The following is a 14,988-nucleotide window of genomic DNA, read 5'->3' on the forward strand; positions in this document are numbered from 1 at the left end:
CACTGGGAGACACCTGTGGGGATTAGTGGTCTGACAGATGGATTTTGACAACCGTTCTCATTTGCGCGCAGGACAGGAATAAGCACCCTTTGATCCATTGAACTTGATGCAAACTGGTCTGTCCCCCGAGACTCGCACATTGCATTATGTGAAAAACCTTGATGGACCCAAATACAAGGCCCCCAAGCAGGAGCCTAGTTTTGTCTTGTGATCAAGCCCCACACTGAACGTTTTCTGACTGCTATCACTGCGGATATTTTACACCGTTTGTCTATCAGCATGTACACCACCCGCTACACGTACAACAGCATCGGGCGAGGGCCGGGGTATCCGATATCAATGCGGTGAGTTGTTTACTGAACAAACATATCGCTAGTCTTTAGATATTGTTAACAATCCCCCTGCCGTGGTACAATGGTTACATTCACTCCTGTTTGGATTGAAACAGATGCCGGGATATTTGGAGATGGAGATATTAGAGCGTCTTGTTACTAAAAGTAGATAATTCTTCCTTCTTCCAAATCTTTGAGAGAATAAGGTTAGTGTCATCTAATCCAGTCATTATTACTTCAAAAAAAAAGTCTTAATGTTATGATGATGATGATGATGAAACGGCATTTATCTAGCTCTATTTATCTGTACAAACATTCAAAGGCGTTTTGATGTCTATTAAACAAATTTGAATCTATATGGCATTTTAGATGCAGAACATTCATATGTGTGTGTGTCTGTGTGTCTGTGTGTGTGTGTGTGTGTGTGTGTGTGTGTGTGTGTGTGACAGTAAGAGGGCTTTTTCAAAATATGAATCACTGGAATAAGATTATAATTACTATTGTACAACCTTGATGTACTTGAAGGCAGCTCTCACACTTGATGCCTGACAAGAAGGGAAAATTGAACTCATTTATGTTGAAATATCCATGAATAGTAAAGGACAAATCATGCAGTTCCTTGTCAAAATAAGAATAATGTAGCTACTGTAGAAGAAGCAGCACATATTTTATCATCAAAATGATACATTCACAACAACAACAACAAAATCTGATATGTGTCAAGAAGTATTTTTGCAAATGTAATTTTGATATTAAAGGTTGACAATTCAGTGTTTTTGTTGAGCTAAGGGGCAGAAGAGAAATCATACAATTTTGCTAATGATCTCTAGTGGGATTCACATTCATGCAAATTGGTGGGATACGATTCTCGAGATTTACATATATTGATCCAAATGTTATGATTTTTTGCCAGTGTGTACATAAAAAAACTCACTAAATAGCACAATCAGCACTGCAATCCAACTCCAAGAAATCTTGCAAATATGTCAGAATTATCATGATGATTTTAGAAATAGTGCAATAATTTACACTGCCTCAAGTGTGTGAACAAGGGAGGAATATAATCTTGAGACTTTTTTTTTGTATCCCAACAGTCAAAACACACATCACAAGAATGCATGAACACAAGGGCGATGGTCACCATTTTGGTTGAATTCAGGAATGTACAATTTGATTGACTAACTAGTATGATTGGTGACTAGTGGGATATTTCTGTCCATCTGTAGGGGCACAAAAAGTCTTGGTATTTGGATCCTTATCAATGTCCTGCGACGAAGGGTGCGTTTATCAAATCTTTTTCTAGGCAGAAACAGGTTTTCCAAACGGCTGTCAGGGAATTTTTACGAGATGATAAACGCAAAGCTGTTTTGATTATGGGGTTGGGAAAGCCTTTTTGAAAGCCGCAAATTTGTGCTTTCAGAAACAGGTTTCCGAAACAGGTTTCCAGAAACCTGTTTCTAGAAGCCCTCTGAAGCAAGATAAACGCAAAGCTGTTTTGAAACGGCTTTGTACTGCGGTTACAGTATATGACCCCTTTGCAGCTGCGAAATGACAAGGCCAGTTTCGGTGTTCGCGATGAGTTGATAAACGCAACTATTTTGGAAGCCGTTTCTAAAGGGCTTTGGAAACAGCTTTCGAAAGGGCTTTGGAAACGGCTTTTGAAAGCCGTTTCAAACAGGGGGAAGATGGTAAACGCAGCCTATGTCCATGTGAATGACACTAGTATTGTCTCACTCTGCCTGTGTAGGAAGAGAAAATATTTATGGTGCTATGAACACTCTTGCCCTGTGGGCCATGGAAACTAAAACGCCCTGTGTAGGACAAGTAATATCAATAGGTACTTGCCTGCTCAAAAAAAAAAAAAAAAAAAAAAAGCCAAGAAGAGATCTTTGCCAGAATCTCCAGTTGGACAAGTTGGTAAAAGATCTTTTTAAATACCATAGTATTTTAATTACACTGCCAACAGTCACAAGCAAACTGGAATTAGGAAAATATAGTAAGGCCTACCTACATCATATACCACAATATGTATCACTCAATTCAATTCTGTGTTAAACACTGCTGGAATAAACCTCCATAGAACAACAACAAAAGCTGATGGCATTTACTTCCAATGAACACTGACATGCATCTAACTAGTCCTTTACATGGCTGTCAGAAAATGCTTGTGCGTGTACGTAACAAAAGATTGCATCCCCCGGCAGGCGCGACATGTACGTATTAATTAAGCCTCGGCTGATACTTCCAGGGGAGACGCTTGATGACATAATTTACCTCACCCCCACGTGGCGGTAACTCAAGGTCAAATTCACTGGGGCGAGTGGAAGCCGACATTCAATACTCAAGCCGGGGAGGCCATGGTTGCACTTGTGTAGAGTGTGTTACATAATGACGTAGGCAGGCTAAACTTCGGGTATCTGTGGGCCACGGCGTCACATTGGCTGTAACATGAGGTTGTAAGAACGAAGGAGGTTGCGAATGTCGGGTGAGGTCCAAGTTGGGTTGAGGCGAGCGCCTGTGTTTGGAGTCAGGAGAATTCAGATGAGTCTACTATAGATGTATTCCACTATCGTGAGGAATGGGTATCAATGGGCTGTATATATATCAATTGGCAAGAGATGCTGACGAATTTTTGACCCATTTTGATGTCACAGACATGCTGTACAGCATCCCAAGTTGATGTCATAATGGTGTGTTTACACATTGTCAGTTTAGAACCAATGGGGCACCAGCACCTTGCCATAATTGTGTGGATCGAGTTAATACCTTTCTGCTCTCAACTGGCAATGTATAATGCCACATAATGTGAAGGAATATCATTCCTCAAAATAGCCAGTTTGTCAATCTGTAAATTGATAGGCCTACATATTGAATTTCATGATTAAGTATAGATTGTTTTTCTACCAACTTTGTGTACTATGTGTCATAGTTCAAACTTCAATTTTATTGTCATGTTTTGTCTGCTGAGAAATTTGTCACTATTACTAATATGATTTGTAAGACTTGATGAGATTCATTCTTTTGTGAAGATTAAGATGATCTCGGATGTCAATAAGCTGTTTATAATAGTATTATGTAAGGAATCAAACATCTGGTGTCGAGCAAATTACATTTGAACATATCTTTCATTTCATCATTGGCACAATTTTTGCGACCATGAATAAACATGTTTTCCCATTACATTTGATCACAGTTATGAGGTTGAAACATCATTTCTTTTCCTGTCTAGCAAACAAACTGCAAATATCCAACCCAAGGACTTCTTATAAAATTAGGACTGCCATTCTGTGTAATTTATAACAAACATTCTATATAAATGCACAGGATACATACACTGTATATTCACTATCCATCTATCTCTACCCCCACCCACTTGTACTACCCCCCCCCCCCCCCCCCCCCCCCCTCATTCTCTCGCTGTCTCTGTAATGCCTCTTCCTACTCTGGAAGAAAATGTCACAAGATTTTATTGTCATAGCATCTGCAACTACATGTAGTTCTTTGGGAAGATGTTCATAAACATTGAGGAGGGGGGATGTTCCTATATAGCAGTGGAAGGAAGCGCCTTAATGTAAACCGTGGTTTGTTTGTTTTTTCCATACGGAAATGTACCACCAACAGTTGTTGCTCAGGGATGATGAAAAAGTCCATATTCTAGGGCAATTTGAAGCGCCATTAGGCCGTAAAAAGGGGGACATCATCAGCCAAAATGGTCAGTGCTTATCCACTGACCTTCACATTTGAAAAGAAACGAAGACACAATGATGTTCGCCTGTAATTGCCCACCTTAACTTGAATTGGGCTCGTTTAGGTCTCTGCAGTGGAGGCTGGAAGGAACAAGAGGAGCTGAATCACAGTAACTTGCAGAATCTGGCTAATTTTTCATACGCCTTTAACAAGGTCATGACATTTTCAAAACAAATTTTCATGATAATAATGCTTCAGAATTTTATTTTTTCTCTTGAAATTCATGTGTGGGTAATAACAATGATGTGACTCCCTGGAAGATCAGTGCTGGATTATATGAGCCTCCTTTAGTTTTGGTTAAACATGCTGCAATGTTTAATTACATGAAATATATCAAACAAATGGCAAGAAGCAGTGACCCAGTTGACTTTTGTATCTAGTGAAAAGTGTATCAGTGGAATCCATGGCAGTTGAGATGAGAAAGTTTATACAGATAAGATGGACTGTTTATATTTCTAGAAAATTCAAGTGATTCAAATTTGTTTGTTTGTTTGTTTGTTTGATGTGATTTGATTTACTTCCGCATTCAATCAAATACAAATTAAATACAAATTCCAAGACTAAAAGACAAAGAAAAACAAGTGCAGTGATTTCAAATGATAACATAAAATGATAACATAATATCAAATATTCATGCAAATCAAGATGTCAAAACATATCTCTTTGTATCAAAAAAGTCGGTTGATAATGCGATGAAGCCCATCTTCACATATATCTACAATGTTTGAGGTGTCACTTAAAGTTCCCTCAATATCTTGGCAATGTTACTCCTAATGATAAGTTGAAGTATCGCATGAATGATGAAAAAAGAAGAGAAAAAAAAATCATGAAATTTTTGTGATCAATTTGGCATCACCATCTCATTGACTACTTTTAAATTACTGCTGGCAAGCTGTGAGTACATTATAAAATGGTAGTGGGCTTTTGGGCAGGTGATGATAATGATAAAATAATAACAGTTACATTAACAATGATTAAAATGCTTAGAATGATAATAACAATGATAATGATATTAATCTCAAGAATAAATGTTTGAATATTAGCAATTTTTTTCTTGAAAATATTGTCTGTTTTCCAGAGTGACACTTTAGCTTTAAAATGTTTCCCTTAGTTCAGATAAGGGTCCTTCCTGAGCATGGCTCCTTGGGAGCATGTTGAGCAAGACAACATTGGCTTGTCTTCCCTCAACTCACGTGACCACGGATGTATTCGCACCTGTCCCCGAGGATGCTGATTTGAATCTGACAGCAAACGAGCCCGATTCCACCCTCTCCTCATTACCCTGGGACGCCCCGCGGATCACGTCCTCCAATGTTCGGTCATCGGCCATTTTGCCCCCGCGAGTTGACAGGGATTAAGTGCAGCAGATGTTTCTGGGTGTCTGCATCGTCGCGGACGTGTCACGTGGCCGTGTTTTCTCTCTCTCTCTTTTTTTTTTCTTTCCCATGCCCCCGACGAGATGGGTTCTTTTCATTGATGTGCGAAGAGACGTGTGGCGAAAATCATTTGTTGAGTTCGTGAGTGCGCAACCTGATCGGGGGATGTCGTGATGAAAACTGGGAAGGGGGGGGGGGGATGAGGGGAGGGATGGGAAGGGGGTGATGGCGTGAATGAATTGCTGATGAATTCATTGTTGAGAGAGACATGGTCTCAAATAGCAGCGTTAATATCCACCAGACGCTCGGGTGCTAACTAAAAATAGGCCGACCCATTAGAGATGAGGAGAGCGCTTTATGTTCCTCCTCAGTCGCACAAAATCGATGAGAGTGGGTTTCTCCTCAAATAGGCATGGAATATGCTCACATATAATATATTCTCCTTTGCTAACTGTCACTCTCTCATTACAATTTAACATGCTGTTGCTTTTAAAGGACAAGTTCACCTTCATAGACATGTGGGTTGAGTGAATGCAGCAATATCATTAGAACACATCAGTGAGAATTTGAGGAAAATCCGACAATCCGTTCAAAAGTTATGAATTTTAAAGTTTCTGCTCCGTCATGGCTGGATGAGAAGACTACTATAGCTTGTGATGTCACATGAGTACAACGGTATAAAAAAAGTATAAAGAAGATTCACCTTATTTTCACTTTTCTCGCATAACAAAAGAACACTCGACTTCTCTCTTTCAGAAGGCAAGGGGAATAATATCATCCTTAACATACATCAGTAACAAGTCCAAGAAATGTGCACACTATTCAAAAAGTAAGATTTTGTGAAATTCTCTTTTTATTTTCATTATATATCATTATACGCATGTGACATCACACACTGTAGTATTCTTCTCATCCAGCAGTAATTGCGCAGATACTTTAAAAATTCATAACTTTTAAACGGATTTTCCTCAAACTTTCACTGATGTGTTCTACTAATATTGTTGCATTCACTCAATCCACATGTACATGAAGGTGAACTTGTCCTTTAAGAAAAGGAAATTCCCATGGCTATAAAAGTAAAGATTATATACAGTATGTATGTAGTGTATATATATATATATATATATATATATATATATATATATATGATATACAATGCATGATTTGCAGATTGTTTTATTTCAAGAACGTGTTAGTGTACCTATGAAATTATGAACTACTGTAGAAATGTTCTCTCCTGCATAAATGGAAATATATAGGAGAGTGTGTCCAAAATTTGCACAGATGATGGATGCATGTAAGAAAGATGAATAACAGCATTTGCATTTTTTTTTTTGGGGGGGGGGGAGGGGAACACTGGCTCATTGCTGGTTCATGTTACTCACATTTTGTGGAAAAGACGGGCATAAATGTTGAATTTTGAAATTTGAAGGTAGAAAATTGACTGCAGTGCTTGCTGAACATAGGGAGAAACTATCAAAACTTTCAAAGGATTAATTCAATCAATAGATGAATAAATCACTGAGAAAAAAAAAAGAATGAATAGAAGGCTCATTTCGATTAAAAAGAATTCGTGGATCTTTAACTTTCATCAGTATCTGTTCCGCCTGAGAGTCAAGCTCCGATTCTAGAAAATTCAACTTGCTAACTTGTCTTCTATAGTCATGTCACTTGAAAATTAAGACTAATCTATCCAGATGTTATAATTGCACTGGCGGCAGATGAAATGTTGTGATGGTCTTACCAGGATGAATCTATCAGAAAAAACATTTTTATAATTTCTTAATGAGCATCAGAAGACAAAAAGAAGTTCACCAAAAAATTGTCATTTTGATGGGGTGAGAGAAATGCGATCTTTAACTTTCTATGTTGCCAATTTAAGATTCAGTTTGGAATTTAGAGATCAGAGAGGTTTTTAGAAATTCTGCACTACTGAAGCAAGCAATCATATTTGAAAAACAATGAGAGACATGAATGAAATAAGCAGAAATAAGTTTCTTTCTCTTGTTTCTCTGTATATTCTCAAACATAGTAACATAGTAGGGAAACTGAAGGGGGAACATGGGAATTTTCCATCAACTCAAAGTTTAAATGACATAGGAAGTAAGCCGCAATGGTGATAAAATGAACAGAATATCTTTATTTCCTTGTTTGATTGAGGTATTTAAGAATTCATAAGATAAATTCAAGAACCAAATATTATTTCAAATTTTCTTAATTTGGAATAACATTTCAAATTTCTACCATCTTTGTTACCATTGCTTCTTCTCTTATGTCTTTTGGATATGAATTTGACCTCTAAAGACTACAGCCGATGCCTCATCCAGATACACCTTATTGTCTTTAGAATCTTGTCTCTCCGAGATTGCGGTCTGGCGGCATTTGCCTGCACTCTGCTCTCTGCAAAAAACAGATTTCATGCAATGGGAGTTGAAAAAAAAAAACCCTCGCTTGGACGGTTGCACAATGTACAAGGAGGATACGTGTTTATGCTCTATGCGTGAGTGCGCGGTGCATTGACGCAAGATAATCCGTGAATAGGATTTTAAGGAGGATTGGCTTGGCTCTCTCTTCCTCTCTCTCTACCTCTTCCTCCATCTCCTCACCCCCTTCTCTTTCTATCTTTCTTTTTTCTTGTTTTTTTCTCCCTCTCCTGTAATCTGTCTCTCTTTCATTTGTAATGTGCTTTTTTTTTTTCTCATGCTAGAATTTGAGGCATTGTTGTTTCCACCATTTTCTTTCTCACAAGCTGTATTTATTGTGTTTTGAAATCTGTGGCAACAAAATTAGGCTTTTCCACCTTTGGAAGTATACTGTGGATTCATTTGATTTAACTCTATGGGAATTTAAAGATATCATATGAGACAATAAGAAGAGCTGATTAGGAAGAAAGTGCAAAACCCATGTTCTGATTTTGTCTAAACTTTAGGGTAAGTTCTCTTGAGATGTGTGCAGTACATAATATTGTAGATATGCTGTTGTATTGTCAAGGGTGTGTGTGAAAGCTGTACTTTCCTCCGCTGTGTTGGGTGTGCACAATTGAATTATAGAGCTTGAATTGGATGCAGAGGTGAGTATGAATTTCTTCAATCAGAGCTTGTTAAGCCGAGCTGGAATGGATTCGACTTCGCTAAATCTAAATTAGCTGCGACGACTTTCCCATCTGGCTTCCTGCAGCGTGAGGTTATGAATGTTATCATTACACGGAGATTGATTGTCATTTCATATCTCCGATTGCACTTCTGTTTCTGAATTTCATCTAATTGGTGATGAATATGCATGGTATCTGCCAGAAGTGTTTTACTGAAAGTTGTCATCAGTAGTGACACAAGTGTATGTGTATAAAAAAAAACTAAATGAGAAACTTGATGGAAAAAATTTGGTGTTGGCACCCCTCTTTCAGGAGAGCATCAACATAGAGGGGAAAAAGAAACTGGGTGATTCTGCACAAGTGAAAACTTTTGCATGCTTCGTTTCTTGCACTCCTCAAATATCAGTAAAAATTTCTCTTTTTGTATGATTTGTGGAAAAGATTATTTCTGCCCATGATTTCATACTCCCTCAAGTATTCGCATGATGTTACTTTATAGCTAGGTCAGTAGGTTTGAAAAGAAAAAAAAACCCAGAAAATTTCCATACTGTGATATAGTTTTAGCATGTAATACCTCATATTTTGCAAAAGCAGTTCAAGATGAAATGCACAAGTCTAATTTTCAATTTTGAACCATTGAGTCTTTGGATAATTTCTCTGCTCAAAATCATAAAAAGATACAAAAATCAGTCAATTTGAGAGGGAAACAATAAATTCATTATTCTAGACTGTGTTGCCAAGTTGAAATATAGTTATGGATTTGGCGATTTGGAAGTTTCATATAATTCTGCATCAACAACAAATGCACCCAATAATGGTATATATGCCAACCATATGGTCAAATAAAAGAAATTCTTATTCTGCTTTATGAAACAGTAACAATGAAATGCAAAAAATACAAAATGTACAAAAATACACAGAATCAAAGTACATAAATGTTGTTTCTGGGACTGGATGTATATAGGTAATAGTGTTGCAGTGTGTGACATATAGCTAAATTCAAAAGGCAAGCATATCCGACAAGCGTTTTTCTGTCACAGCGAGTGTAAAAATGTTACAAGGGGTGAAATACACTCCTTGAAAAGTCGTATGAAGCTCCTGCCTGGAAGAATGCATTGATAACCTGATGGCACACTCGTTATACCCCGAGCGTGAAGGCCATAGATTGAGAGCGAACTATGTAGTTTTATTTTAGCACAATAATATGACTGAATGCCAACTTTTGTATCACTTGGCAGGTGAAAGGTTGCGGTAAAAATGGGTCAAAACGAAATGCTTTCAACTCTTCGTAAAGAATTCAAACCATTGTTGAATGCTAAGTAAGACAGTTTGTGTTTTGACCACTTGCTATAGCAGTTCTTCAGCATGTTTGCATGAGTAGATGGAAGCATAATGATACAACTTGCATCGACATTGGTACTGGTTAGACTATTGCTTGCCCTGTTTGCGTAATGCACATTTCTGCATGAAGAGCGGTTGAGGAGCATGTTGCAAGTTCATCCAAGGGGGTGGATTCATCACATCTGATGCTGTGTACATGCTGGATGCATTTTCATTCTGCCGTTGCGACTGCCTGTATTACTTCAGCGTTCAGCTCCTTTAGCAGACATGCTAGATCAAATGCTTTCAGTGCTGTCTACCTATGGAAAATTGGACTTGTCATGTTGCAGTTTACTCTGGTATGAGAATGGTTAGACTGCACTTGTATTGAATTTCTGAGTAAATGGGTCAACTAGTTTTGTCAGTTGGACGTCACAGGTGCTCATGCCGTTCTCTGAGGATAAAGGTCTTAATGCAGATAGATTTAAGCATATTGTCTTGCCCGCATGCAAAACAGTTCCCCGTCCCATGCGCTTATTATCCTGGCGCAGTATGAGAATTGCGTAGGGATAAAGTGAAGTCTCCCTCATTTGGGAAGGGCCCGCATCTTTTCGCAGCGATGATTCTAGAGACATGGTGCTCAATTTGTGCACATTTCGTCGACTACGTCTTCAGGGCGCTTTCCTTTCCTGAAGAGCAGTGAAGACTTATGACTCCAAAACCTCTTCCGCACATGCCGGGGATGATATGAATCTCTCTAGCGGGCTTTGAACCCATGACCTTCCAGTTTAAAGGTGGCATCTGCCCTTACAGACCATGTCTTGATTGGTATTCCTTTGCCCACCCTGTCAAATATCAAGTGGATTGAGGTGTATTGCATATCTAGACAAGCTGTCTCTGCCTGTGGGGGATTTGAAAGTATTTTGGCCGATGCCAAGTGATGTTGATTGCATCTTGACCTTATCAAATAAAAACTCTCAGACTTCGTTCATTTAGGAAATTAAACTCCTTGCATCAGCTCCCTCCATCCTGTTGGGCATTATTCCATCCAAGATGAGATCACACAGAGCAACCGGTGCCTGTGGTTTAAAGGTTGTATTAGTTTAGTTTTTATATATGACAGAGAATAATATTATAGCACTTAAAGGGGAAATCTATTCCAGATATAAGTTAGTCTGATAAAAAAGAATAAAATATTACGAGTTCAACTGAAAAATTTTGATCGGAATTGGGTGAAAAATAAGGAAGTTACAACATTTTGAAATTTTGCTAATTTTTGAGGAAACAGTTCTTAAACAGTCAATATGAATATGTAAATGGCAAAGTGAGCATGTCATCCCCTCACAACATGCCATGAAGTTTGTACATAAAATTTTAAAATTTCCAGTTTTTCATTCAAATGCAATTATGCCCGAGGCTCAAATCCTATATATATAACTGATCACTATTCTGAAGTTATTCAACCAGGAATAACATCATGTTTCAGACTTCAATGACAGAAACATTGAATTTTCTTCATTTTTTTTGGGTACATGATCAATAGAAAATTGTGAGGGTATGACATGGTCAGCTCACTCATTTGCATATTCATATCCCACTGTACAAGAGCTGTTTTGCAGAAATTAGCAAAACTTCAAAAATTTCATGACTTCCTTATTTTTCATCCAATTTCAGTCAAATTTTTACCGTTGAACTCGTAAGATTTTACTCTTTTTATCAGACTAACTTGTTTTTGGACTAGATTTCCCCTTAAACAGTTCTGGTAGAAAGATAGGTGTGGACTGGTTGCTATCTTGTTTGTGTACCTTGAAATATATAAAAAATAAAAAAAACACTTGTTTATGAAGAGCTTTGTGATGTGAGAACTAATTGTATGTCAAGCATAGATCAAATTATATTTCATCTTATGACATCATAGGTAACATTTTTTTTTTGTTTCTTTGATGTGAATATCAAAGTACAGAGAGAGTCTTTGCATTTTTTTTTTCATTTCCCATAATTGTATTGGGATTTTTAAAGCTGAGAAAAAAATGAATGTGATCCAATAGCTATCACAAAGATAAAAACAACAAAAATGGAGCATGATGGACTATAGCATATATCCAACTGTCATTTATGAACTGTATAGTTTGGTTAAAGGGACTTTACAGTATTGGTTGAGGTGAGGATTCAGCTTGTAACATTTTGCAAGATATTTAGAAACCACTCTATGAAATGTGAAAGAGCATACAATTCTAAGGGAATCAAAAGTTCATTTGATGAAAATCGGTTTTGAAATGACTGAGATATCTAAAAACAAGGTAAAACAAAGAGATCCTAATAAAAGTTGTGGCTTGTTGCATTTTATTAGGATCCCTTTTTTGGATATCAGCCATTTCAAGGCCAATTTTCACCAAATAAACATTGAATCCTTCTTGAAATTACATGCTCTTTCATATTTCATAAGAAGTTTCTCATTATCTCACCAAAAATGTTATAAACCTGAATCCTCACCTCAACCAGTACTGTACAGTCCCTTTAAGGGATGTAGGTTGTGATTTTTTTTTAAACTCCTGTCATCATAATCGGATATGAGTACATTTGTTGCTGCAGTCACCTTGTTGGGTTTCATAGCAAAGTTATTGTTGTCGTTGTTGCATGGGGGGGGGGGTGTTGGAGGATTTTGAAAGAGCATGTTACGTGTCCTCTCTCCGAACCTATCCCATGGCTCATGAATGGCAAGGCGTTAATTCAAAGGCCAAACAGCGCTTTTCCGTGACAAAAGTTGATATTGATTGTTTAGCTCCGCCATCAGTGAGAACCAGGGCCACTTTGATGAATTATTGATTCGCATTTATCGATGTGGCTGGCTTCCAAGGAGCGGCGGGGGAGTCGGATAATTTGTCAAGGACCTCATTTGCTGTCATTTCAAGAGTCGAGTGCAAAGAAAGAGGATGTGTGAAACAGTTAATTCCTGAATCATCTCCACTGTGATTTGCTCATTTATTTTTCTCTCAGCGGAGTTGCTCGAGGGTCCTTGTGTAAGATGGATAGGATACCTCTTCGCTACACGTAAGTTTTTAACGAGACCATAGGGGGGCAGAATCACTCGAAGTTCACGATTTGTTGTGATGCTTACGTGCCGATGGATGTGAGCGGTTAGGAGAATATGACAGGAATGACTTGTTATCTGAAGAATGTGCGATTGATTGCCCTCCTTGTGTTGTCCATCTTCACATTCCATTTGAGTCTGTAGGGAGGGTTGCCGATTGTGTTTGTACAACATGTCACATGTCCTGACTTATCGCTGACTTCTCTCTTATTTTTTTTTTGTTTTTTTTGGGGGGGGTGTTGTGACCGAGTAAGGAAAAGTCTCTACATTCATAGGATATAGCTTTGATATTAGTTTCCAAATGGAAAAAATAATAATAAGGCTCTCTCTCTCTCTCTTTCATATTCTGCAGTCAACAAAAATTCTAGTGCATGACATTATTTCACGAGTTCAACTCTGACAAAGTTAGAAGAAGTCACTTTTTTTTTCTTGAATTGCTTCCCATTTCATCTGATTGTGCTTGCATCCATTACCAAAGATGAAAAAAATTTTCTCCTTGAACTTTCTTGAATTCTTCTTTTCGCCCAAGATCCCGGCTAATTTTCCAGGCCCACGGAGAGTATAGGCTGACTGCGATCTGTTGTAAATGTCAAGAGTTTGGCAATGGATTGCGCAGTGTGGTTTGAGTGTATTGGCATAGATCATACTATCTGTTAAAGGTTATCAGAGCCTTTCTCTTTCCTCGGTCCCCTTTCAGTGTCCTCCAGGATAAGTTCACACTGATGATAAAAAACAAAAACAAAAGAGAGGAAAAAAAGATTAACATGTATGATATAATATTTGTGTATTTGTATGCAGAGAGGAATGAAATCAGTCAAAAGAATGTAATAGAGAGGTATGCTTTCAGAGAGAAGGTCACACTGTAAAAACATCGGTGTTAGATTTAACACCATGGGTGTTAAATCTAACACCGATCAAGCTTCAATAGAGGACCACACCCCCAGGTGTAGAAAATGTGTTGTGACGGTGTTAAAAAGTGTTCACCTGGCACTTCGTGGTGTTAATTTGACACTGTGGCTGGGGATATTTTTGACACTGCGCTAGAGTTAATTCAATAATGACACCGCATGGTGTTGAGTTGATATTGGTGGTGTTAATTTCAATGGTATAACACCCGTCCAGCTTCAATAGGAGATCACACCAACTGGTGTTACTGTGGTGTAAATGTGTTTACACATTTTTTCAAAAATCAAGTACTTTATCGGAAAATTCTTTATTGTCTTGTTGAAGTTCAAGATTAACAAGAAGTGCGGTAACTAAGAAACTATTCAAAAAGCAATTTTATATTTTGAAATGACACCCAGAGGTGTTAATCTAACACCATGAATGAGCGCCGGAAATTTAACACCAGCTCGGTGTTTCATGTTTAACACCGGACTTTTTGCAGTGCAGAAACAGATAGAAACAGGGATATGGTTTAATAGACAGATAGACAGACTTAGAAACAGACAGCCAGACAAAAAGACAGGTTTAGATTTTATAGAAAAATTAGAAGGAAAATGTGTTAGAGAGGGAGAGGCTGACAAGGTAAGAATGGATGAGTTAATTGATGGATAGGTGGATAGACATATTAATATCATAATAGTCAACAACTACTACAATATTTGTAGGTTCACAGTGTTATGTACATAATGTTCATTCTTGCGTATATATCATATACCATTTCATAAAAATTATTCACACCACATATTAATGCACACATACATACACACATATTTTTGATAGCATTTAACAATATTGTACTACTACAAGGCTTGCTATGCACTAGTGTCATTGGTGGCTGTAAAAAAGAGAAGTTTGTAGATACAAAGAGTGATAGATATACAGTAGGATTGAAAGATAATATTGACTAGTAATATGGAGGTATATTTGATAGAAAGATAGCTAGACACATGTAGACTGTTGCATAGATAGAGATAAAGATACAGAGAAACAGGCAGATATGTATACAGGGATATCAATTTGAGGAAAAGATAGAGAGAGATGTTCGAATGAGAAGCATATTCTCAGCTTCATTTCAAAACTAGCAGT

The 14,988-nt window shown here is 37.7% G+C and overlaps 1 protein-coding gene across 1 annotated transcript in view; it reads left to right on the top strand.

Annotated features, from left to right (window-relative positions):
* The first annotated feature begins 279 nt into the window (after window positions 1-279).
* The window catches only part of LOC139725521 (LHFPL tetraspan subfamily member 6 protein-like), a 46,533-nt gene continuing 31,824 nt past the window's right edge, over window positions 280-14,988 (top strand). Inside the window, exon 1 of the mRNA XM_071636605.1 lies at window positions 280-344. Within this exon, the coding sequence (XP_071492706.1) occupies window positions 280-344 (65 nt within the window). The remainder of the gene's footprint in view (window positions 345-14,988) is intronic.

The sequence above is a fragment of the Diadema antillarum genome, unplaced genomic scaffold (assembly GCF_040938485.1).
Source record: "Diadema antillarum isolate AM-2024a unplaced genomic scaffold, OU_Dant_1.0 seq00000049_RagTag, whole genome shotgun sequence".
Lineage (NCBI taxonomy): Eukaryota > Metazoa > Echinodermata > Echinoidea > Diadematoida > Diadematidae > Diadema > Diadema antillarum.